At 39.5% G+C, this 27995-nt stretch overlaps 1 protein-coding gene and 1 long non-coding RNA gene across 3 annotated transcripts in view; one reads left to right on the forward strand and one right to left on the reverse strand.

Moving 5' to 3' along the window:
* The window catches only part of HECW1 (HECT, C2 and WW domain containing E3 ubiquitin protein ligase 1), a 257016-nt gene that overhangs the window by 153432 nt on the left and 75589 nt on the right, over nt 1-27995 (reverse strand). For both annotated transcript variants that reach the window (XM_077119360.1, XM_077119358.1), the window contains exon 4: nt 5944-6019. In XM_077119360.1, coding sequence (XP_076975475.1) covers nt 5944-6019 — 76 coding nt within the window. The remainder of the gene's footprint in view (nt 1-5943; nt 6020-27995) is intronic.
* On the forward strand, nt 3728-27991 carry LOC143649163 (uncharacterized). Its single transcript, XR_013158932.1, has 3 exons — nt 3728-3920; nt 5805-5928; nt 27598-27991. It is a non-coding gene; the product is annotated as an uncharacterized LOC143649163 (long non-coding RNA).

The raw sequence follows: 27995 nt of genomic DNA on the forward strand, positions 1-27995 counted from the left end.
GTATAACAGAAATTTGCAAAACTCAAATTGCACCCACAGGGGTGTATGGAGAAAAGAGTTCATGTAATACCAGAGTCTACTATCCTTAGAAAGTTCTGCTTATAAAGTGGTGCCTTGACTAGCCTCTGGGAACTTGAATTTCAGGAGGACACCTGCCTTTGTAGAACTGGTAAGTGTGCTGCAACTTCCTGTGCCTTAACTGTACAAGCAATGCGATTTAGGCTGAGCATCTGCTTTCCTTCTGGGAGTCTGGAATTTCATACCTGCTAGGCAGAGGGTGACTAGGTGGCCAATCTCAATGAAAACCTTGGGCACTAAGTCTCTATGGAGCATTCCTGGTAGACATACACATGTGCTGTCATAATTTGTGGCTGAGAAGCTAAGGGTGTCCTGTGTGATTCCACTGGGAGAGGACACTTACTTAAAAGCCTGTGCCTGGTTTCTTCGAGACTTCACCCATGCTTTCCCTATGCTAATTTTTTTCTTTGCATCCTTTCATTGTAATAAATCATAGCTGTGAGTGTGACTATATGCTGAGTCCTTCCAGTGAATCATTGAATCTGGGCATGGTCTTGGGGACTCCCTGCCCAGTCTGTGACATATAGACTTCATTCATCATTAAAAAAAACATGACTACCACCATCTTCACCATATCCACCATTACCACCTAGCATTCACCCTGCCCAGGTCTTCAGAATTGGTCAATGTCAGAGATGAAATTCAAACATGTCTCTTCAATTCTAAAGTCTGTGTTTTTAACCGATACGCTATATTGCCTTTCACAAAAATGTCAACTTTGAGATATGTTAAATTCTCAAATCTCAATGGTTCATTTTCTATACTCTATTCTGGTCCATCACAGAACTTGTCTATATCTGCACGAATGCTTTATCATATGTTGATACCTGGTGAATTAAGCACCCTTCATTGTTCTTGGTTTTGCTTTTTTTTTTTCAAAAAGAAATCATCTTGCTTTGCTACTCACACTGTTATTCTGCTATAAAAACATTATCAAGTTTTTCAGTAACCTCCCCTCCAAAAAGCTGAGATTATAATTGGAACTGCATTGCATTTATAGATGAGTTTGAGGAGAATTGGTAGTTTTACCACACAAAGACTTCCCACTCAAGAATATTTATTTCTGCATTTGTTCGAGTCTCCTTTCCCATCCTTCAGTCTCTTTGGTACTTTATAAGTTCTTATACTTTTGAGTTCAATCTGGGGAGTTTCTAAACTATATGTTTCATTGAATAAAAATGTTTTAAAACTTCTGTAAAAAGAAGTTTAATAGTGGATCACTCACTATTGAACTTTGTTATACTGAGAAGTAAACTTAATGCTTTCAGGTCTCAGTTTCCTCAACTATGACATTGTTGGAATGGATGTTTATAAGAACCCACAGTTTTATGATTTTCCAAAAGGAAATGATAGATTATGGGAGAATACTAACATTTCAAATTTTCTGCCTTTATTAGTTTTTACTTCTGATGTCAACATCATACACACTTATTAAAACATTTTTAAATATAGAAGAAAGATAAGCAGAGTTTTAAGATTATTTTAGTTTGTACTATTCTAGTGGCAACCGTTGCCAAAATTTTTGTATATTTCCTTCCAGTATTTTTCTTGGCATAGCTGAGATCATTCTCTATACACATATTTCATATATATATATACATTATATATATGTAATGTATATATAGTATATTCTACATTTTTTTCACTTAGTATTTTATCATATGAATTTTTTCCTATGTATTTTAGATCATACCACACACATAATTCTTAAAAACTTATAACATTTGATCATTTGGCTCTTGTTCTAGTTTGCTAGCTGACGGAATGCAATATACCAGAAATGGAATGGCTTTTAAAAGGGGAATTTAGTGAGTTGCTAGTTTACAGTTCTAAGGCCGAGAAAATGTCCCAATTAAAACAAGTCTATAGAAATGTCCAATCTACGGCATCCAGGGAAAGATACCTTGGTTCAAGAAGGCCAATGAAGTTCAGAGTTTCTCTCTCTAGTCAGAAGGCACATGGTGAGCACAGTCAGCATTCCTATCACATCTGGAAGGGCACATGGCGAACACGGCGTCATCTTCTAGTTTTCTCTCCTGGCTACTGGTTTCATGAAGCGCCCCAGGAGGCATTTTCCTTCTTCATCTCCAAAGGTCACTGGCTAGTCGACTCTGCTTCTTGTGGCTATGTTGTTCTGCTCTGCTCTCTCTGAATCCCCCATTCTCCAAAATGCTTTCTCTTTTAAAGGACTCCAATAAACCAATCAAGGCCCACCCAAATGGGTGGAGACATGTCTTCACCTAATACAGTTTAACAACCACTCTTGACTAAATCACCTCATCCAGGGAGATGATCTGATTACAGTTTCAAACACACAGTATTGAACAGGGATTATTCTACCTTGATGAAATGGGATTTTGATTAAAACATGGCTTTTCTAGGGGGCATACATCCTTTTAAACCAGCACAGCTCTATTGTAATTTATTTAACCAGTCCTAATTTTGAATACTTAAATTGTCTCCAATATATTTGTGAATAAATCTTTATAAAAGCATCTGATTAATTTTTTATAGTATATGTTATGGAAAATTAAAAGAATAACATTCAGAAAATTCATGACCTTCAAGATATGGTATAAACAGAAAATATAAAAAGACTTGAGAAGTGAAGCACTTGTATAAACAATATTCTTGAAGCTTTCCATAGAAAGCAATTCTATAATCTTTTTTTTATTTCTCATTTGAAAATCTAAAATAAAAATCAATTATTTTATATCACAATTGCTCCAATTCTTGGGTTTTCTTGGCTCTATCTCTCTGAATGCTGGAATGCATGTTCGTGCATTACTTTCAGGTAAGATGCAAGGCTGGTGTCTTTCGATCCCTTGTAAACCTGAGAATGCATTCCTCTTGCCTTCCCACAAGAATGAAAACCGGGTAGGTAAAAAATCTTAGGTTAAATTGTGCTTCTCTCAGAACTCTAGTGACTTTGCTATATTATTTGACATTTCCAACTATTGAAGACAAGTCTGAGATTAGCATGATGTTTATTCTTCTGTAAGTAGCATGCTTTTTCCTCTCAGATGTCTTCTACGAGCAATATGTGGAAGTTAGAAATGAGTGTTGGGATTTCTCTAAGTGTTGGTCTCTTTACGTTAATTCTTCCTTAGTACCTGGTGGTTTTCTTTAATTAGAAGACTCACAGTTATCGTCATTTCAGGAAAGTTTTCTTTTATTATTGTTTCTGTTCTATTTGTTCTAACATCTTCATCAAAAACACCAGCTATGAATTGGCACTGTATGTGTTGCCCACCTTTTTTTTCTTGGTTTTCTCATCCTTTTCTGTTCTGCCCTTCATCTGTAGGTTCTGGGAGAGACTGCCAAGGCAGTCTACCACATCACTGATATTCTGTAGTAGTGGTTGTATTCTTTACTACTTTCTAAACCTAATTTAATTCTATGATTGCACTTTTTAGCACTTATTTTAAATCTCTCCTGCCCTGGGGTAGACTCAAGAATGGCCTTCCAAAGATATCCACACCCTACTCCCCAGAATTTGTGAATGTGTTATCTTACATGGTGAAAGAAACTTGGCAGATGTTATTAAACTAAGCATTTTGAGGTGAGGAGATCATCCTGGATTATCCAGGTGGGACCAATGTAATCATAAGGGCTCTTATATGATGCAGGCAGGAGAGGCAAAGTGAAGGGAAGGCAAAGTGAGGACAGAAGCAGAGATTGAAATGATGCAGCCAGTTGCCAAGGAATGCCACAAGCTCTAGAAGCTGGAAAAGGCAAGCAACGGATTTCCCCTGGAGCCTCCGGAAGGAATCAGACCTGACACCATCTTGATTTTAGTCCCTTAAGATTCATTTTGGACTTCTGACCTCCAGGACTCTAATGTAATGCATTTGTGTTGTCTTATGCCACTAAGTTTGGGGCAATTTGTTTTACCAGCAATGGGGAACAAATACTCTTGAATTTTTTTTATTTTTCCAGTTTCAAAGAATTCCTTTTTCCTCTTTTCTCACCTTTGATCTCTTATATGATAGGTCCTGTGCTTTCCTGGATTTTATTGGGAGTACAAGTATATGTGTGATAAAATTTACCTTTCTTTAGCATTTATTTGTCAACAGAATACTTTTCTCTTCTCTTGAATGCTATATTCTTACAACTTTTTTAAAAGGTAGAACTTTTCCTCCACTCATTCTTCAAGTAAGAATTTCTGTTATTCATGAGTTAGCCTTCTAGACTTGTTTTTTTGTCCATCTACAGTTAATTTGGCCGTCCAGCTGGTTATGTCATAAACCTCAACTTTGCTTTTATACTTAAGAGCTGACTGCTGTGGCCTGCATTCACCTAAATTTTTGATACTTTGGGGGCTTTTATTTTAAATTTGCTGATCTTTTTATCCTATCGCTCCTTAAGGCATGAAATTCATTCTGATAGTCTAAAGCAGTATTTACTTATTTTTCCTAGGCTGACACAGTGATTCAAACACGTGTATATAGATTCAGCTACTGAGTATTATACTTCCATGAACACTGTAATCTTTAAATCCCCAGGCATGTTTTATTGCTAGGAAGAGTAATTTTGGAATAAGTGGAAGGAGTCTGTAGATGAATTCACCCTGATCACTTCATATAGCAGTTTTGTTATTTTCTTGGGGGCTGGGATTCTTTGGGCCCAAGATTTCATGCCTGCATTGTGGAGGCAAAACGGAGACTGATGAATGGGCACTTCTTCCTGCTTCCCTACCTCTGTTCTGCACAGCACCTCTCTGGTGCTCTAGGACTTCACTTGTGCTTCTGTTGGTGAAAATTCCTCTTTGTGGGGGGTAGTTGAGTAGTATTCCTGGCTTGCACTGTTTTTTTCCTTAAGGATTTTGACAGGAATATGAGAACAGCAAAGAAGGAGTGTTTGGTTCCAGTAACACAAAATGATTGAACTTCTTTCTTTCGCTTTTTTTTTTCCCTCATTACCCTATGTTAATGGTGCCAATGGCTCTTTAGATACATGGTTCCTTGACTCATGCTGTGGTAGACTTGAAAAGTTACAGTTGTTTATCCATCTCACAAGGAGGGTCAGGGAGTTCAATTCTAGAATTTCTGGTATTTGTAGCCTACAGCATTTTTTGGTTTGACTTAAGCTAAAGGAGCAATTTAAACCGTGCTCAGGAGTCCTAGGCCTCTTGCCATCGCATCCCCTCAAAGACAACAGGAGGTGGAATTGAAGGGTGGGCTCTGAGCTTTGCTATCATTTCAGTCCGAGCAGTTCAGCTTCTCTTTTAAACTTTTAATTTTGAGATAATTTTAGATTAACAGGAGAGTTGCAAAGATAGTATAGAAATCTCCCATACACCCTTTACCCAGCGTGCCCCTATGTTCACCTCTTACAGGACCATGGCACATTTATCAAAACTAAAAAATTAATATGGATACAATATTGCTAACTGAATTACAGGCTTTATGTAGATTTCACTGGTTTTTCCAGGAATGTCGGTTTCTGAGCAGCTCAGTTGTTATCTGCTTGACAAATTGGGTTTCATGTGAAATTTTATTTAGACAAAAAGTTCTATAGCTGTTTCTGCCCCCAGGGCTCCCCCTACTTCTGCTTTATAAACTCTCAATTACAGCTACTAGCAATGGAAGGAAAGGGGTACATCACCTATGTTCCTATCATCTAAAAGTGCCTTCACATCTATCACTATTGAATCCTGCCAATATATCCTAATGAGGTCAAGGGAATTGGATATATATGTATGTGTTTATTTTTTTGCTTTACAGTTGGAGAAACTGAGGCACGGAGAGATGGAGTAATGTCTATAGTAAGGATCAGTTAGAGTCAAACCTGGACCCTGAAGCCAAATCCCCTGACTCCTGGATGACATTCTATCCACCAGGCCTCCAGGTGAGCAAAACATACCTGAGAGAGTAAAGCTGATCAGCCTCCTACTTCCTTGCCCATGGACAGTCTCTTCAGTGCCAATGCTTTTAAAAATCTGTAAGAAGTAGGAAAACAGGAGACAAGTAAAGCAAGCATTGAAACTGACACTCATGCTCTAACACAGACATGCCTAATCAGTTATTCATCCAGCTACAATAAAAAAGATACGAGCGATGCGATTTCATTAGGGTCACTACTGATTCAAAGAAACTTCTAGCAACCTAATGTCTTTCTGGTATAGAGGATCTGCCGGTGGGGGTGGAGGGATAGTTTTCAGAGAAATGGGATTCAGTAAGGACAATTGCTGCTATATTATCAGCCCTTTGTAATTACTTTTCACATTCGAATTTGAAAAAGTATTTATTAAAGCAGGGCCTAAGGCAGTGGAATGATAGGTTAATAGATGTTTGCTGTTGTAATTATAGTGTTTCCAATTAGCTAAGTATAGGGTTAAGCTGCTAAGTATAGGGTTAAGCTGTTGTGTCTCTACTTCCTGTGATCTGTATTGTTATCTGGGGATTTCCAGAAGATTGTTTATTAGGGAGAATCCTGAGCATGGCATGAAGAAGCTATTCTGAGATTTCTCTTATGTAATTGCCTTCCCAGGAAATCTCAGAACACAAATGTTACATAGCCTATCTGTAGTTTAGTGTGTATTTATAAAAGAGGTTGCTAAATGTTTTCTATTCCATCATTGCTCAATGTACATTTGTCAACAGATTGATCAAAACAGGTAGAGTCCTTGCTTCTGTCTTCTTCTAGAAAGGTTTTACCTAGAAATGATTCTGAGTAATTAGCTGAAGGCAGAAAAACTCTTCCAAGTTACCTTTATGTACATTGCATATCTGAAGAAAATAATTTTAAAAATCTGACTATTAAGCAAATCCACACACTGGGTTCACATTTTAAAAGAGAATCTGGAAGGCTTAGACTTCCGGGAAGATGGCCGACTAGAGTAGCTCGAGTTTAGCTCTGCTCCACGGAAAAGTTAGAGAAGGGACAGGAGGGCAACTGAGGTGGCGATTCAGGAACGCAGCAGATGTGGGAGAGCCTTCTGCACCACATGGGGCAGCCCTGGTTGCAGAGGCTGAGGAACTGAGTGGCAGAAAGCTGGAGACTGTGGCGGAGGCGTGGAACTGTGGAGCCCATGGGAGTGCATGGACAGGAGCGTGGGACAGGAAGTAAGCCAGGCCACGTTCCTTGGGTGTGCTGCCCTCACCAGTACAGCCCCATGACCGGCAACTCACCCTACACCCCACACAACTGAACCCTGTCACTACTCCCATTCCCCGCAGTCTAGGCACCCCCATGCTACCAGTCCCCAGTGCATGTTCTTGCCCCACACCCACACACCAAGTCAGCCCAACTAATTCTCCTGCACACTTCCAGAGCACTACCTCTCCCTCCCTGTTCCCTGAGGCTGGGGCACTAACCTCCATATGTAGGGTGTGCTTGTCCCCCTACCCATAGTGTTGCATAGCCTCATTCCACCCCCTCTGAGCTCTGCACATCTGCATCTGTTTACCGCACTCCCAAGCCCATGCATGCACATGGGCCCCCAATCATATTATTCAGCTCTGGGAACTGCACGTTACAACAGTCCTAGAACTGTGCATGTGCACAGCCCTCAGCCTCACTTCCCAGCTCTGAGAAAGTGTCTACCTGCACAGCTGGGTCACATTTGCCCCCAATCCACAAAGGTGCAATGCTGAGCTGCTACCACAGCTCTACGCATGTGCACAAAGGGCTCCATGCCTTAGACCAGCGCACACCAAGGTTATGCACCCCATACCAGTGCACCTGCACAGCTACATCCTCCCTGACCGCTGGGTGCCCACATTCACAAGCATCAGTGTAACATCCCCAACGTGCACCTATACCTGCCCTGAAACAAATCACCACACTGATGCCCCACACTGCACCCTCCTCCCTGCTGTACAACCATCCCACAAGCACAAGGCCTTAGACTACTGAAAGAAAGCAACTCCCAAAGTAAATCAATCAACATATTTATATGCCATGAAGATAGCAGAGGATCACAAGCATATCACAAGGCAGGCAGATGTAGTCCTGCCCAATGACCAAATTAAAAAACAAGAGGAGATACAGATACTGAAACAACTAATCAAAGATGTTCATACAACTCTACTTAATAAAATAAGTGGGATAGCAAATGACATAAAGGAGATCAAGAAGGCAGTAGAAGAGCATAAGGAGGAATTTGAAAGAATAAATAGAAAAATAGCAGATATTACAGAGATTAAAGATTCTGTTGACCAAATAAAAAACATACTAGAGGCACACAACACCAGATCTGAAGAGACAGAGAAAGAATAAGTGATATAGAGGACAAATAATTGACTTTGAAGACTAAAAACAGCAAATGGCAAAAAAGATGGGAAAAAATGAATTGGAACTCAGGAAAAAGATAGACAAAACAAAACACACAAATGTAAGAATCATTGGTGTCCCAGAAGGAGAAGAGAGGAGTAAAGGGCTTGGGATAGTAGTTGAGGATATAATTGGGGAACACTTCCCAACCCTCATTAAGGACATAAATGTACAAGTCAAAGAAGCCCAATGAACACCAAACAGAATAAATCCAAATAGGCCTTCCCCAAGACACACACTAATCAGTCTGTCAAATGTTGACAAGAAGCAGAAAGTCCTGAAAGTGGCAAGAGAAAAACAATCTGCTACATACAAGGGAAGCCAAATAAGACTGAGTTCTGACTACTCAACTAACACCCTGGAGGCGAGAAGGCAGTGGTTTGATATATTTAAGATACTGAAAGAGAGAGACTTCCAGCCAAGGATTCTGTACCCAGCCAAACTGTCCTTCAAAATTGAGGGAGAGATTAAAGTTTTCACAGATGAAGAAGTCTTGAAAGAATTTGTCAACAAGAGACAAATCCTACAAGAAATACTAAAAGGAGTTCTACCAGCTGAAAAATAAAGTCAGGAGAGGGAGGTCTGGAGAAGGGCACAGAATTGAAGAGTACCACTAAGGGTGATTTAAAGAATACAAAGAGAAAGAGGGAAAAGAATATATAGATCTAACAAATAAAATTAAAAAGATAAGATGATGGATTCAAGAAACACCTTTTCAGTAATAACTTTGAATATTAATGGACTAAACTTACCAATTAAAAGATACAGATTGGCAGCATGGATTAAGAAACATAATCCAGCTATATGCTGCTTACAATAGACTCATTTTAGACACAAGGATACAAATAGATTGAAAGTGAAAGGATGGAAAAAGATTTTCCATGCAAGTTGTAACCAAAAAGAAGCAGGAGTAGCTATAATTATATGGGATAAAATAGGCTTTAAATGTAAAGACATCATAATAGACAAAAAAGGACACTATATACTAATTAAAGGGTCAACTCACCAAGAAGAGATAATAATCATGAATGTTTATGCACTCAATGAAGGAGCTCCAAAGTACATGAGACAGACATTGGCTAAAGAGAGTGATATTTCAGCAACAATAGTAGGAGACTTCAATACACCACTCTCCTCTACAGATAGAACAACCAGACAGAAGATCAACATGGAAATAGAGAAGTTAAAACTTGATTAATGAATTAGACCCAACAGACATATATAGGTCATTGCACCCCAAAACACAAGGATATACATTCTTCTCTGGTGCTCATGGAACATTCTCCAGGATAGATCCTATGCTGGGGCACAAAACAGTTCTTTATGAATTTAAAAACACTGAAATTATTCAAAGTACTTTCTCTGATCACAATGGGATGAAGCTGGATCTCAATAACCACCAAAGAATGAGAACATTCACAAATATATGGAGATTAAATAACACACACTTAAACAACCATTGAATCAAAGAAGAAATTGCTAGAAAAGTCAGTAGCTATCTGAAGATGAAAGACAGTGAGAACACAAGTTATTAGAACTTATGGGATGCAGCAAAGGCTGTGCTGAGAGGGAAATTTATTGCCCTAAGTGCCTATATTAAAAAACAACACAGAGCAAAAATTGAAGACTTAACAGCACACCTGGACGAACTTGAGAACAGCAAACTAAGCCCAAAGCAAATAGAAGAGAAATAACAAAGACTAAAGCAGATTTAAATGAATGGGAAAGCAAAAGACCAATAGAAAGAATCAATAAAACCAAAAGTTGGTTCTTTGAGAAAATCAATAAAATTGATGGGCCATTAGCAAGACTGAAAAAGAAAAATAGAGAGAGGATGCAAATAAACAAAATCAGACATGAGAAGGGGTGCTTTACCACAGACCCTGAGAAATAAAAGAAATCATAAAGGATACTATGAACAACTATACACCAGCAAACTAGACAACTTAGATGAAATGGACAAATTCATGGAGACATATAAACACTAACTCAGGAAGAAATAGAAGATCTCAACAAACCAATCACAAGTAAAGAGATTCAATCAGTCATAAAAATCTTCCTACAAAGAAAAGCCCAGGGCCAGATGGTTTCACAGGGGAATTTTATCAAACATTCCAAAAGAACTAACACCAATCCTGCTCAAACTTTTCCAAAAAATTGAAAAAAAAGGAACCCTACCTAACTCATTTTATGAAGTTAGTATCATTTTAATAACAAAACTGGGTAAAGATGCTATAAGAAAAGAAAACTACAGACCAATCTCCCTAATGAACATAGATGTAAAAATTCTCAATAAAATATTAGCACATTGAATCCAATTGCCCATTAAAAGAATTATACACCATGACCAAGTGGGGTTTACACCAGCAATGCAAGGATGATTCAACGCAAGAAAATCAATTAATGTAATACAGCACATTAACAAATTGAAAGGGGAAAAAATCACTTGATCAGCTCAATTGATGATGAAAAAACATTCGACAAAATTCAGCATCCTTTTCTGATAAAAACACTCCAAAAGACAGGAATCAAAGGTAACTACCTCAATATGATAAAAAGAATATATGAAAAACCAATAGCCAGCATCGTACTCAATGGAGAGAGACTGAAAGCCTTCCCCCTAAGATCAGGAACAAGACAAGGATGACCACTGTCACCACTATTATTCAACATTATACTAGAAGTTCTAGCCAGGGCAATCAGACAGGACAAAGAAATAAAAGGCAGACAGGACAAGAAAAAGAAGTGTTCAAATAAAACATTTGAAAGGAAGAAGTAAAACTCACATTATTTGCAGATGATATGATACTATACTTAGAAGATCCTGAAAAATCTACAGCAAAGTTACTTTAGCTAATAAACCAATTCAGCAAGGTGGCAGAATATAAAATTAATGTGCAAAAATCAGTAACATTTCTATACACAAGCAATGACCTAGCTGAGGAGTCAGTTAAGGAAAAAATTCCATTCAAAATAGCAACTAAAAGAATCAAGTACTTAGGAATGAACTTAACTAGGACATAAAGGACTTGTATGCAGAAAACTGCATAACACTGCTAAAATGAAATCAAGAGAGATCTAAATAGGTGGAAAGACATTCCCTGCTCATGGATAGGAAGGCTAAAATATAGTTAAGATGTCAATTCTCTCCAAATAGATCTACAGATTCAATATAGTACCAATCAAAATTCCACAGCCTACTTTGAACATTTGGAAAAGCTAATTACCAAATTCATCTGGAAGGAAAAGAGACCCCCAAATAGCTGAAATCATCCTGAAAAAGAAGAATGAAGTGGGGGGATTAACAGTCCCTGACTTTAAAACCTATTATAAAGCCACAGTGGTCAAAACAGCATGGTACTGGCACAAAGATTGAAGCATTGACCAATGGAATCAAATTGAGAGTGCAGAAATAGACCACCAAATCTATGATCAATTGATCTTTGACAAGGCCCCCATATCCTCTGAACTGGGACAAAATAGTCTTTTCAATAATTGATCATGGAAGAACTGGATATCAATAGCCAAAAGAATGAAAGAGGACCCCTACCTTATACCCTATACAAAATTTAACTCAAAGTGGACCAAACACCGAAATGTAAGTACTAGCACCATAAAACTTCTAGAAGAAAATGTAGGGAAACATCTTCAAGGTAGCTTCCTAAATTTTACACCCAAAGCATGAGCAACAAAAGTAAAAACAGATAAATGGGAACTCCTCAAAATCAAATGCTTCTGCACTTCAAAAGACTTCGTCAAAAAGTTGAAGAGGCAGCCAACTCAATGGGAGAAAATATTTGGAAATCACATTTCAGACAAAGGTTTGATTTCCTGTAAATGCAAAGAAATCATACAACGCAACAACAAAAGAACAAACAACCCAATTATAAAATAGACTAAAGATTCAAATAGGCATTTTTCTGAAGAGCAAATACAGATGGCTCCAAAGCACATGAAGAGCTGCTCATTTTCATTGGCTATAAAGGAAATGCAGATCAAGACTACAATGAGATAACACCTCACACCTATAAGAATGGCTGCTATTAAACAAATAGGAAACTATAAATGTTGGAGAGGATGTGGAGAAACTGGGACATTTATGCACTGCTGGTGGGGATGTATAATGGTGCAGCCACTGTGGAAGACTGTTTGGCGGTTCCTTAGGAAACTAAATATAGAATTGTCCTATGACCCAGCAATAGCACTACTTGGTATATACACAGAAGAGCTGTAAGCAATGACACAAATAGACTTTTGCACATTGATGTTCATAGCAGCAGTATTCACAATCGCCAAAAGATGGAAACAAATAAAATGCCCATCAACAGGAGAATGGATTAACAAAATATGGTATGTACATATGATGGAATATTATACAGCGTAAGACAAAATGACATCCTGGAGCATATGACAAGATGGATGAGGCTTGAGGATATAATGCTGAGTGAAGTTAGCCAGACACGAAAGGATAGATACTGTATGATTCCACTTTTATGACCAGCATAAAGCTATAATCAGAGGCTTATAATACAGAATATAGAGGACTTAAACGATACATAGAAACTAGAGATGGGTGAACCCTTTGCTAATAAGGTTGAACTCCAATATAAGGGAATAGATAGGAGCAAAGGTGGTTCTCTAGTGGGTCTATAAGTAATATTACCATATTGAAATGAACAAGATTGAAAGGTGTTATATAGACCTACGTGTCCTACTGATTAACACTAGAAGTATGAATTTGGTCTTGCAAGAATTACTTCAAAGATATGATTCTTGTATAAAGAGCGTTTAATTCCAAGGTACAGGGGAAAAACTGCTATTGCATGCTGTGATCTATGTTTAAAACGAAACCATCGGCACTACCAGAGGTAAATAAGGGGGATAGGGACAAGAGTTAAGAGGAGGTTTAGATTTCCTTTTTGGAGAGGGTTTGTTTATTGGTTTTCTTTCTCTTGGGAACAATGAAATTATCTAAAATTGAGAATATGGATGGACTGTGACTTGGGGCCCCCTACGTGATGCCCGATGAGTCATGGTGGCTGAAGGAGGCATTGACGGAGAAGTAGATTGGTGAATGATGGTGATAACTTATGAACGAAGGTTGCACTGCTACAAAAAGGAACAAAGGCGTGAGCATGAAACGATGTGAATGAACATATGGGACATTTGGTGAGATAAAATAAGCTAGAAACAAAAGAACAAGAATGTTATAGTCACTTTAGAAAATGCTTATAAGAAAACAGGGGCCTAGATTGTAAAGCTTTTAGAGCAGACACATTAAGACTGTAGTGGTGACTATCCTCTTTGGATTTTGAGAGACTGTTTTATATGTATAACCTGATATTTAGAGATATGAATGAAGCCGAACAGGTTGGGTTAAAGTAATTCAGAACATAGGGGTAAGGAAGACAGTGTCTATATTTTAGAACCACACATACTCTTTGAGACCAATGGAAGAAAGGTTTATTTGGTTTGGAACTGAAATTTTCTGTAGTGCATAATCTAACTCAACCTATTTGTATAGCTCATTTGAACAACTGAAATACAGGGAGCACAGAATAAGAAAGAGGCCCTTTAATCCTATAGATTATTATAATGCCTGGTAACATCTTAAGTATATTAAGCAGATAATCAAAAAGTATTAGCAAAGTCCCTTTTGAGGGATGGGAGAAAAATATGGAACTATTAAACCTTACCATAAGGGAATCCCCTGATACTGTGTCAAACTTTAGGGACACCCAAATCAACAGGTCATGCCCTTGATCAGGAGGCTTACTCCTGTGAAGCTTATGTAAGCAGCAGAGAAGCTTAGACTACCTACAGGGATGCCTAAGAGTTACTTCTGGAGGACCTCTTTTGTTGCTGAGATGTGGCCTCAGTCTTTTTAAGCCCAACTCTGCAAGTGAAATCATTTCCCTCCCCTCTACATGTGACATGACATCCAGGGGTGAAAGTCTCCCTGGTGATGTGGGAGATGACTCCCATGGATGAATCCAGACCTAGTACCATGGGGTCAACAATTCCATCCTGCCCAAAATGGTGTAAAGAAGTTTTTATTTTTATAAAAATAAAATTAATTAATTTAGCATTATCAGCAGAGAGAGTTCAAATAGAATGGGAGGCTACTCTGGAGGCTGCTTTTATCCAACCTTAGACCTTGCTACCCATCCTAACCTGTCAACCCCCAACCAGGACCATTCCAACCAATCCTGAAGAACACCTAGGGCAATATATAAGATTCCACAAGGGTTCCATGCACTAGAGTAACTTTCCAGAAACTTACAACCTCCACATGGGTCCCTGATCCAGATAAGTCCTGAAACCTAGCCTAGATGCTCCAGACCAACAGATAGTTCCATCTCCCTACCCCATATTAGTGACAGACCCTTGAATAAAAATTCAGAATTTCCATAGCCCAAACACCCCTAAAGAGAGAGAGGGAAAGATCAAAGGTGACGGTAGAGTTAATCAGAGAAGATAGGATTTAACAAATGCATGTGGATGTGGAATCATTAAATTGATATCTCTTTTAGTCTCCAGTATTTTAGAACAGGTAGAAGTAAAAACCTAAAATTGTGGAATTAAACCCATGTCAAACTCTGAAATATGTTCTACAACAAATTGTGGTGATGTCCTTTGAAATTTATAGCATTTTTGTATTTATGTTATTTTTCACAAAAAAAGAAGGAAAAAAAGTCTAATGTGAGGATAAAAAATATATTTAAGCCTTCTAGTCTTCTATATACTGGAGCAGGTAGAAGGAGAAATCTGAGAGAATCGTATGGTAGCCCATGACAAACTCAGGGTTCTGTCCTGTAACTACTTGTTGAAGAGTGCTTTGAAAACTATTACTTTTTATTTCTTTGCTTTGTATATATGTTATACTACACAATAAAAAAAGTCAAAAAAAAAAAGAGAGAATCTGTACTTAAGGAGGAAAAAGTGGAAACTCAGGATTTCTTGTTCAACGTCTCTTGACAGATTGGATGGGCCTATTCTTCCTCCTTTCCTTCTGTCTCTCAGTATTCTTTTCTTTTTTATTAATTAAAAATTTTTTTTTAAATACCAAAAAACACCAAACAAATGCAAACATTCATAATTTTTGATCATTCCATTCTACATATATAATCAGTAATTCACAATATCATCACACAGTTGCATATTCATCATCATGATAATTTCTCAGAACATTAGCATCTATTCAGAAAAAGAAATAAAAAGAAAACAGAAAAAAATTCATATACCATACCCCCACCCCTCTGCCTCACCAATCACCAGCATTTCACTCTAAATTTATTTTAACATTTGTTCCCCCTATTATTCATCTTTATTCCATATGTTTTACTCATCTGTTGATAAGGTAGATAAAAGGAGTATCAGACACAAGGTACTCACAATCGCACAGTCACATTGTGAAAGCTATATCATTACATAATCATCTTCAAGAAACATGGCTACTAGAACACAGCTCCACATTTTCAGGCAGTTTCCTCCAGCCTCTCCACCACATCTTGACTAACAAGGTGATATCTATTTAATGCTTAAGAATAACCTCCAGGATAACCTCTTGACTCTGGAATCTCTCAGCCATTGACACTTATTTTGTCTCATTTCACTCTTCCCCCTTTTGATTGAGAAGGTTTTCTCAATCCCCTGATGCTGAGTCTCAGCTCATTCTAGGGTTTTTCTCAATCCCTTGATGCTGAGTCCCAGCTTATTTCAGGATTTCTGCGCCACGTTGCCAGGAAGGTCTACATCCCTGGGAGTCATGTCCCACGTAGACAGGGGGAGGGTGATGAGTTCGCTTGTTGTGTTGGTTGGAGAGAGAGGCCACATCTGAGCCACAAAAGAGGTTCTCTTGGGGGTGACTCTTAGGCCTAATTTTAAGTAGGCTTGACCTATCCTTTGTGGGGTTAAGTTTCATATGAACAAACCCCAAGACTGGGGGCTCAGCCTATAGCTTCAACTGTCCACACTGCTTGTGAGAATATCAATAAATCAACATGGGGAAGTTGAATTTCCCCCCTTTCTCACCATTCCCTGAAGGGGACTTTGCAAATACTTTTTTATTCACTGTTCAAATCACTCTAGGATTTATTGGGGCATCACTCTGGACAAACCAACAAAATCTCATGTCCTACTCAAGGTTCCATGTACTTATGGTGTTCAGTTAAGCTGTCCACATAAGTTATATTAGGAAATGCACTAGTCAAAATAAAAATTTTGTACCAAATAAACATTTTTTGCTTTAGTCTGACACATAGGTAAAATTTTAAAATATTGATTACCATCCATTTTCAGCACCCGCCTCTCATTATTCTTAATTCTGTATGAGATGTGATTGGATGTTATTATAAACCGGCCTCTCAGGAGACTGGATATGACTAGGATACCCAGCTTCAGCCCAAGGGGAGCTATAAGGATACTGTTAGAACACCTCCTTGCTTTGGAGCAGGTGCCCCTGCTGGGCCCTTGGGCTGGCTGTGGCTTGTGGACAAATCTTCGCATACCTGCCCTCAGGGCCAAGTGCACAGGGCCATCTCAGGGATCCTGGGGTGTTCAACAGAGGGACCTGACCTGGTTGGTTTCTGGAACAAGGCTTAGCATTAATGAGAAAAGAGGCTAGGAAACTCATTGACCGGTCTCTGTCTCTTACAATCTCATTTGACCAAAAAAGTAAAAAACACAGTCCATGGCCTGCATGGTGAGGATGCCATCTTGGTGGGTCTTGAGGCATTGGCTTCTTCATACTACAGAACTTGCTCCTTCCTTACCTGTGTCTGTTCTGAACATCGATAGGCTGACACAGAGAACTGGAAAGCAACAACCCCTTAGACACTCATTCTTTTTTTTTTTTGACTTTTGGAAATATTTTATACTTATTATGACAGCTCTTTTAGTGTATTTTGACACACAAAAAAGATGAAAATGTGTATATTTATGTTCTCTGTTTCTTTCCTCTATTATTTATTTATTTTTGTCTCTACTTTTTTACTCATCCATCCATACTCTTGATAAAAGGAGTATCAGGCACAAGGTTTTCACAATCATATAGTCTCATTGTAAAAGTTATATCTTTATACAATCATCTTCAAGAATCAAGGCTACTGGAACACAGCTCTACAGTTTCAGGTCTTCCCTCCAGCCATTTAAATATTCCCCAAACTAAAAAGGGGTATCTATATAATGCATGAGAATGACCTTCAGGATAACCTCTCAACTCTGTTTGAAATCTCTCAGCCACTGAAACTTCATTTTGTTTCATTTCTCTTTTTCCCCTTTGGTCAAGAAGGCTTTCTCAATCCCTTGATACTGGGTCCTGTCTCACCCTGGGATTTCTGGTCCACATTTGCCAGGGAGATTTACACCCCTGGGAGTCATGACGCACGTCGGGGGAGGGGCAGTGAGTTCACCTGCTGTGTTGGCTTAGAGAGAGAGGCTATATCTGAATAACAAAAGAGGTTCTCTGGGGATGACTCTCAGGCCTAATTTTAAGTAAGCTTAACCTATCCTGAGACACTCATTCTTGGCATGGACCACTTTCCAACCTTGAAATGGCCAATCCTCAAGTTCAAAATCAGGACTTCAAAGTTCCTTAATGTTGTAGGCTTGTCTTCTTTTTCAAACCTATGCAAAGACTGTCAGGAGAACTTCAGCAGATGTCCACTCACCCTTTACAGTTCTCTACTCATCTAATTTTGACAATTACAACCAGTTGTCAAAATATAAGCTGGTTTCTTATAACCCTAGTTTATAAAGGTCAGCATCTAGCTTGTCTCCTTCACAGAATATAAGTTCTTTGGGATACAACACAAAACTATAATTTTAATAGAGTCATGAATAATCTTAAATCTAGAGTGGGTGCATTCCATTTTTTTTTTTTTTAATACATGGTAGGCACCGGGAATCGAACCAATTTGTCTTTTTTTAATGGTGGGAGATTTAACTACACATTTCATACAATGCTAAAATAAGCTTAAGCATACAATGATTGCCAAAGAGAGTGCACTTGTTCCTTTCTACTTTAAGCCTGCCTACGCATTTTGGCTCTTCATATTTTCTGATCCCCCTGCCGGCTATTCAGAGTATTTACCTAGAAGGGACTTCATCTCTACTGCATCAAAAACAGATCAATATGCCATGAGGAAGACCCAGGTTCGATTCCTGGCCCATGCACTTCCCCAAAACAAACAAACAAACAAGCAAAGAAAGAAAGAAAAAACATACAATCAAATTCAACCAATGGTGCTACAATTAACGGGATATTCATAAGGGAAAAGAATGAAATGTGACCACAGACATACCGCATTCAAAAACCAAAAACAGATCAATAGGGTGCAAGAGTGGTTCAGTGGTAGAATGCTCGCCTGCCATGTGGGAGACCTGGGTTCAATTCCTGGTTGACGTACCCCCCCCTTCCCTCCACAAAAAAAAAAAAAAAAAAGAAAGAAAGAAAACACACCAGTACAAAAAAATTTATATTTTCCTGAATTGCTAAGCTCAGAGGAGAAACACACATCGTTTAAAATCCTACAAAAATCCATTTAAATTCATGGCTTTTCACTAAAATCAATTAGACTGATTACATGAAGGTGGAGGCAATGACAGCTGTGATAAACATTTACCAGGAAATAAAAATGTTTTTCCGTATTGGGAAGGCTCTGTGTCCTGGTTTCTTGTTAGAATGTTGCCAAGGCACAGAATATCAAGCTCAGAAACCTGCTGCACACACAGACTGACCCTGTATGGTTTATTGACTATGAAAATGATGGTAGGGCATGGCCAAAGGAGTTCTATCCTGGAACAACTTGAGACAGGCTTGTCTTCTCAAGTCTGACATGTTCCCTTTGATATGTGGCTTGTTTGTCCTGATTATTCTTCTATCCTCTCAAAACTGGGGTGACGTGCACCCCCCTCCCCATCTCCTACCTCAGACACATCCATGACAGTCTCACTGTGCATATTTTGCACCCAAATATTTGCACAACAAACCTACCCAGCAAATGGCTCAACAGATTCAAAGCTGAATCTGTTCGTGTGTGCAGAAGATTCAGGAGGATATCGAGTAAGACTCAGAGTTGAATGAAGGGCTTTGGATTATTTCAGATATCTCTCTCCAGCCCCTATTCTCATCTTTTCAGTCGATTTGCTCTTTGAAAAAAAGCTGTAAGTATGGATTGATGCCAGTGTTGCAATTTGGCCAAAAAAAAAAAAAGACTGAAGATCTTTCTCTTGTAGGGGAACTCTCTTTTACAGCATGGAAACCCATGGCTCATCGAAAGCCTCCCTCCTCCTTTGCTCTCGTCCACATTATTCAAATTCGACCCTTCCTTTTCACAGTATTCGACCCTCATGAAGGATGAGGCTGTTTGCTAAAACTACACAACTGTATGCAGTGTCTCCAGCCACACAGCCATATATGTGTGGTGGCCAGACATTCTGTCTTCCCATCTCCCAGGATATTAAATTTCCTCAGACAGGCACCCTCTTCTTCCAGAAGTTGTCAGGGGCCAGGGGGTTGGTATTGCAGTGCCAATTTTACTCCAAAGTTTGGGCAATATTATTTTGACTTTAAAATAAATATGAAGATAAATATAGATTTACCACATGACCTGGCAATTCTACTCCTAAGTAGATACCCAAAGGAGCTGAAAACTGGGACTCAAACAGATCTTGCACAACAGTGTTCTTCACAGCATTTTCCCCATTGCCAAAAGGAAGAAACCATTCAAATGTTCAGCTAAATAGATAAATAAAATATGGTAGAGGCATACACTGCAATATTATTCAGCCATTAAAAGGAATGAAGTTTTTATACATGGACATGGATGAACCTTTAAGAGATCATGTTGAGTGAAAGCAGTCAGACACAAAAGGACAAATACTGTATGATCTCATTTATATGAAAGAATTAGAATACATAAATTTATAGAGACAGAAAGTAGATTTCAGGTTACCAGGGGCTGGGGAACAGGGGAATGGAGACTTACTGCTTAATGGGTACAGAGTTTCTACTTGGGGTTAACGAATAAGTTCTGATAATAATGGTGGTGATGGTAGCACAACCTTGTGAATGTAATTAATGCCACTGAATCATACACTTAAAATGATTTAAATGGCAAATTTAAATATATATACATATTGTTTTCATCTGCCAAAGCTGCCAGAATGCAGCACAACAGAGATGGATTGGCTTTTAATAAAAGGGGATTTATTCAGTTAAAAACATATAGGTCTTCAGAGGAAAGGTAGCAAATTTCCAAAGAACTGAGGTTTTTTCTTAAATGGGAAGACACAGGGTGATCTTTGTTGGCTTTCTCTCAAGGCCTCTGGGTTCCAACAATTTTCCCCAGGGTGATTCCTTTTTGCATCTCCAAATGCCTGGGCTGTGTGAGTGCTGAGATGAGGTATGCTGAGCTGCTTGGGTTGTGTTACATTGAGCTCTCTCATTTAAGCTTCTAGTCAATTAAATCAAATGTCATTCATTGCAGCAGGCATGCCCCCTACCCAACTAAAGATGTCATCAACAACAGATGAGCTTCACATGCCATTGGCTCATGTCCACAGCAACAAAACTAGGCACCTTCACCTGGCCAAGTTGACACCTGAACCTAACTACCACATATATAAATCTGGTTTATATATATATATAAAACCACAATAAAATAAAATAAAAAACATAAAGAGATTTTATATTAAATATAAAATGTGCATTAATTTTTAAGGTAAAACAAGAGACTTCAAAGAACTCATTGGTATGAGAAGGGCCACTCTGAGCTGTGTCCCCAAATGGCCCAGACCTCAGTGTACTCCCTCTGAGGAAAAGTTGCAGAAATTTCCTGTAGGCACGTGAGTCCTTTCAAACAGGCTGTTTGTCATATTATGCGCAATTCTGATGTGATGGCTCCATTTACTTAATCGTAATTATTTTCCAATAATGATAGAATGGCTTCTTTCAACTAAAAATGCTGACCAACTCTGTGCTTAGTTGCAGAGGAAGTGAATCAACAGTGCTGCCAGATTAAAATTAATGACTTTATGTACATATTCACTTGATCCAAGTATCTCTGACTTACCTCTCCATGAAAAGTGCAGACTTCACGACTGATCATGCACATCTAAAAATAAGGTGCAAAGTAGTGTTGCAAAGAGAAAGATTAGGGACCCGCATTAGGTCAGACCAGTGGTGTCCTAAAGGTTTAGCATCTTCTCCCTCCAAGATAGAGTTTATTAAATAATCTGATAAGCCTCAAAGCACTTAAAAAAAAATAAAATAAAATAAAGAAAATCACAGCAATTTGAGGCCTGAGTTCCACTTTGACCTCCAAATCTAGGAAATGCTAAAGCAGGCTGGCATACAGAGCACTTTTGAGCACATTCCCCCCACTGGAGGCTCATAATATGATTATGAGGTGGTATGGCAGCTCACCCTGAGTTTGCTGTCAGAAAGGTTAAACAATGAAGAGGAAAAGCCATCTTTGGGGGCCTAAAAAATGAAACATAAAACAAGAACAGACAACTACATGCTAACCTCAGGGAATCTGTGATGGAAAATTTAGAAGAAGACAATCAAAGGGGCAAGAAGACAAGAAACATGGATGCAAGCCTAGCACCAGTACTTCTGTACGCACTGTTTTGTTGAACTGTTTGTGAACTAGGCATTGTTTGTCTTTACCCCGTTTACAGATTTGAAAGCTGAGCTCAGAATGATTTAGCAACTTTTCCAAATTCGCCCAGCTGGCAAGTGGTGAGGCCAGGAATTAATCTCTGCTCTGACTCAAAACAAAAGTCAGGAACTCCCAAAGATTCCTTTCACCCCTGGGGCCATTTCTTCAGAATCAGCCTGGCTGCTGGGCTCCCTTTTGTCTCTTTGATAGACTCAAGAGTTAAATTAACATTAGCCTGACAACCCTCTCCTCTCTGATGTTGATATAACCCAGCCAGTTTCCAGTATCTTTGCTGCTCCGCCTTTTTTCATTGCCCTGAAGGCAAGTGACCTGCTTTGCAATTTCAGGGCTCTTCTAGTAATCACTGGGGAAAGAGAGAGGGCTGGGAACAGTGAGGCGTTTCTCCTGCAGTTTGGAGAACTGGATATAACGTGTTAATTAAGGATGATTTTCTTTGCTCTGACTGCTTTTAGCTACACAGGATTGTAGATATTAGCACCAGGAGTGAATCTGCCTCAGGCTAAAGGACTGCTGTGTTTGAAAGGCTTGGTGTTTGCCTTATTAAAGAAGAAGGTATTGAGAATGTGTAAGAAGCCCTGTGCTAATTAGAGTCCTGGTTGGAAGCAGACAAATCCTGCATTTTACCAGATGATTATAGCCAATTTTATAAAAACATAGGTTCTTGTACTGTGGATTGATTCAAAAGCGGGGACAAGGCAAACTTTACCTAATCCTAAGAAATAACTGAGTCACTGCTTACTCTAGTTCAGTGGTTCTCCAATGTGAATGGGCATCAGAATCACTTGGAGGACTAGTTAAGATACATGACTGTCCCTCACTTCTGAGTTTCTGATTCAGTAGTTCTGGGGGGTACCCGAGAATTTTCATGTCCCGCATGTTCCCAGGTGACGCTGCTGCTGCTTGTCTGAGCACCACACTTTGAGAACTGCTGGTCTCAAGTTTCTAGTCTTCCTAAATGTAACCTTAGAATTGCCTCTAAATAAAAATATCGCCAAACCTCAAAACTGTCTTGAGCCCTGTTCTGAGGACCAGATCAGGTTTGTCCAACCTTCTGGTTCATGGAGGTTCTGCTCCTGGTGCTTGGGCCAGCACTTTCCATTGGGAAAGTCTGCACCCTCACCCCTGTTATCTTGCTTCTGGTACTATTATTATCCTGCTGGCTGGTCCCCTGGACTGTTGCTGGCTAGTCCCCTGGACTGTGAAGGTGGAGTCAACCCACTCTCCATGAGTCTACTGCTCTTACCTGCTTCAAGTTATTCTCTGGGGCACAGGTAAGCTGCAGGGCCCATCAACATGTTATATTTCGCCTAAATTCTTTCTGTGACTTAAAAAAAAATAGTTGCCAATGTTACAAAATAACACCCAAACCACAAAATAGCAGATTTACTTAAAGTGTAGATTTCAGACTTTTTATAAAAAAAATGCACCAACAAGTAGCTGGAGTCAAGAAACAGCAGTCTTTCATAGAAGCAGACTCCTTTCCCAGGTCTTCTCCCCATGACTATATTTCATCAATTCTGAGATCTCCATTGTGTCTCATTTTAACAACTCTGAAATCAGGATGCGGCTAATGATGGAAGCCGTTTTGCAATTTACTTGGAAAGCTTTTTCTTGCTTGATGATACAAATACCAGTGATGTGCCTTAAAACCCATGGGCCTTACATTTGAGGAAATGTGATACCAGTTCGGCCCCCAAAAGTTTTGAACTTGCAATCCTTGCTCTGGAATTTAACCCAAAGATTTGATGTTCACCCTTGATGTTAGGTAGATTTTATGTAGCAAATGACCACATTTTATTCCTTCTTTGCAAAGAGATTACACATTTGGGAATGGGTGCTGAGCTTTCTGAAACTGGAGTGGATGGGTAGTTTGGGGACATTTATGGAGGTTCTCATAGGTGGGTGTATAATATGGTATTGAGAGCCCTTGGGCCACACAATCGATTGCACTAATTCCCATTCCTCTTTCCGTCAAATGGAGACCTGATTGAAACCTACCCCACTGAGTTTTCCTGAGAACTGAATGAGATAATGAGTGTAAGACACTTAGCACAATGGCCATCCCACAATACATGCTCCAAATTTGGCCAATGTTGCTATTTATATTGTTGGTGCATATATATATTTTATGGAGAAATCTTCACACACACATATCATCCAACCATATACAATCAATGGCTCGCAATATCATCACGTAGTTGTGTATTTATCACTGTGATCGTTTTTAGAATATTTGTATCACTCTAGAAAAAGAAATAAAAAGAAAAAATAAAAAAAACTCATACATACCATATCTCTTACCCTTCCCTCTCATTGACACCTAGTATTTCCATCTACCCAATTTATTTTGCCCCTTATCCCCCTATTATTTATTTATTTGTATCCATATTTTTACTCATCTGGCCATACCCTGGATAAAAGGAGTATCACACACAAGGTTTTCACAATCACATGGTCACACTGTAAAAGTTATATAGTTATACAACTGTCTTTAAGAATTAAGGCTACTGGAGTACTTCCAGTAATTCAGGTATTTCCCTCCAGCCACTCCAATATACCATAAACTAAAAAGGAATATCTGTGTAATGAATAAGAATAACCTCCAGGATAACCTCTTTGACTGTTTGAAATCCCTCAGTCACTGAAACGTTATCTCATTTCTCTTTTGCACCTTTTGGTCAAGACTTTTTTTTTTTTTAAATCTCTGATTTTTTACTGCTAAAAATTATACTGGTCAATTATCTAATATTCAATTCCTTATTTTGCAAATGAGGCACATGTGGCTCCTGCCTAGGATCATGTCGCTGATCCCACTTTGCCAGACCCCAGACCCCTCAATTCACTGTGAAGGGGAAATACATTTCTATCAGTTGGATAATTTGGCCCAGCTCTAGAAGTGTTGTTAATATACCCTCAAACCAAAAGAAAACATCAGTCTGTGTCTAATGCCTTTGAGTTATCAGTACAGTATATTTGTATCTATTAAAATAAAGAGGTTTCTACTTAAATAGCTAGCTGCTATTAATGATTTCTGTATGTCCACAAGTCTGTAAATGACCTGAAGACAACCCTGCTATTTTGATTGATTGTGGAATGAAGTAAATACATAAGCAGAAGTAAGACAGAAAGCTTCCATTTTCAAGGTAGTTAAAGTTCACGTTCTCCTTCAAATTTTAGGAACCTCAGAGATGCTGAGGTTGACAAATTTATGTCAAACTGCTATTTTGAAAATGAAACCTGGCCTTAATGAAACTTAGGGCAAAGAGATGGGCAAGCTAATGGGAGAAGTTTGCTGTGTGAGCCAGGGTGGCACTGCTCCTTCAGGGGTATTACCCTGTTGCTGGTTTCTACAAAATGTGGGTAGCAAGCAGCTGGGATGAGTTGGGATTTGTTGCCTCTGTTGACCTGAAGATGGAAGGGACTCTGTGGCAAGGAGTTCAGCCAGCTGCATGTTCTAAGAGGGGCCCCTGGCCATGAGCCATCAAGGAAATGGGGACCTAAGTCCTATAACCACAAGGAACTGAATTCTGCCAACAAGCATGAGGTTGAAAGCAGATTTGTCCTCAGAACTTTCAGATGAAAACCTGACCCAGCCAGCACCTTAATTTCAGTCATTTATCTTATGGGGTGCTAAGCAGAAAGAACCCAGAAATGGTGGGCTGGACTTCTGACCTACAGAACTGTGAGCTAATACAGGTTGGTTTAGGCAGCCAGTTATGTGGTAGATTGTTGTGCAACAATAGAAAACTAATACAGCTTTCTTCAATCTATTTTCTTTACAAGCGAGATCTCATTTCCAATACATCATCCTCTTGCCTTGGAAGAAATATCTACCTGATCATAGCACCACCAACAGTTGTATTTCTCCTGCCAGTTTTCATCCCCTGGAAACCATGAATTGTATAACTGGCAACCCTGGTCTTTCAGCAAGGGCTGCTTGAATGCTTAGAGACCAACTCGCTCCACAGCCCCCCGAACTATGTGTACCTCCCATATGGCTCTTTACTGGCTACAAGTACACACTCATGGGTGCTGTAAGCAGCCTGAAATCCCTTTAGGAGCAAGGCATGGCTCACATGTGTGTGCATGCACATGCACACACACCAAACACATTATTTCCCTGTGTTTCCAGACTTTGGGGACACTCTCTAGGGGCAAAAATTTGGCAGCTCAGGATTAAAAATTGGACCCATTGCTTTAAATGGGGAGAGGTGTTTGGTGGTTGAAGAAAAAAGTACATTAAGCATATTATTTGAAAATGTAACTAAGTCACCATTTAAAAATAAATTTATTCTGTTTCCCAACATTTTGAATACCCTGTATTTGTCTTGTGTGTGTACATTACACATTATATAGTGGATAGGATAATATGTTATATATTATTTGTTGAAAACCTACCCCTTGAAGTTAGCCACACCCAAGCGACAATTCTTTTATGGTTTCTATTCCATACACCTGCAAACATTTTTATGTGTTTAAACATTGAGTGATGATACTTTTATTAAGGTCAAACCAATGTCTGAATTCACTCGGACAGCTGGGGGTAGGGAGAAGTTGGGGAGAGGGTGCCACAGAAGTTCATGTTAGGGACAGGGCAGTTAGGCGGGGGGCACGGGTGGAAGAAGTTGGAGCGGGGTGCACCCACTGTCAGCTCTGCTGAGCCGTGGAAATGCAACATGGGATGACGGGCATCCATGCTTCAGCACAATGCCAGAAGGATGGCCCAGGGATGCTCAGGAGGCTGTGGGAGCCCAGGGGAGGGGAATTTGGCTCAGCCTAAGGGGTGGGTGATAGGTGAACTGGTGGTGATCACCACAGGTCTCCAGAGGCTGATTCCTGACTTGAGTATCTCAGGCTGAGAAGGAATAAGCCAGGTGAGGAAGGGAAGGAGAGATGCTGCAGGGCGAGGGAATCACAGCAGAGAAAGCAGAAAAATACAAACTGGCCAGGCTCGTGGGGAGCCTCAGCACTGCCAGATCCCAGGGTTGGAAAGTGTGACAGCTGTGGGGCTCCACAGGGGACAGGAAATGGAGCCTTTTGGGGGCCCTGTTCAGGAATTTTAACGTAAATTGTAAACTTTACTTTAAAAAGTAATACATATGTGTCACAGAATATTGGGAGTGCCTTGGGTGGGGTATGCAATGGCTAAGGGCTCAGAAGCACGGCTCTGCTGCCCTGGGGGGTGGCTGGGTGAGGCCAGGGTAGGGGGTCCTTAACCTTAGCAGCACCCAGACTCCCCGGAGACCAGCCAAATCAGCCTCCCTGGGGGCAGCACCCGGGCAGCCGTACTTTTTAAAGTGCCAGAGGTGATTCCAGCATGCACCCAAGGCTGGAAACCTCTCTCTTAGAGGGCAAAAGAGGTGACACAGGGAATAACTCAGAGATAGTTGCATTGGTCCAGGCAGACGAAGATACAAGAGATGGAGGATGGAGAGGAAAGGGGAGCCTAATGCTAGCAAGTGGTAAAATGGGTAGAATTTAGTGACTGATCAATGTTCGTGTTATGAATCCCTCTCTTTGTATGCTCTTTGAATTCAGAATCTCTTCCTTACAGATTATGACATTCCTCAGAATCGAAGTCCTTTCAGATGGGATTTTGTCCTTTACCACCAAGTCCAGCTAAGGTTGCAGGAGTGACAAGATTTAGCTCTGACGTCCAACAGTATGCGGTGGGCGGAAACCAATGCTTTAATTCCACTTTTTAAAACAGCTGTCAAATTAATGTACTGCCAAACCTTTGGGTAATCAAATTATAAGAAGAATGACTGTTATTTCAGTAGGGACTGCATTCTCCGCAGACTCTATCCAGCCACCCTCCCCCTCTGACAGAACAGATCAGCAAGTTTGAGGGATAATCTGAAGAAAGCTTTGCCTGCTGCCTTCATTTGCATGTAATGGTGAATATGTGATATTATTTACTCCTCACTAAATGAAAAGTTGTTTCTGAAAAGA

Source organism: Tamandua tetradactyla, chromosome 1 (genome assembly GCF_023851605.1).
Source record: "Tamandua tetradactyla isolate mTamTet1 chromosome 1, mTamTet1.pri, whole genome shotgun sequence".
Lineage (NCBI taxonomy): Eukaryota > Metazoa > Chordata > Mammalia > Pilosa > Myrmecophagidae > Tamandua > Tamandua tetradactyla.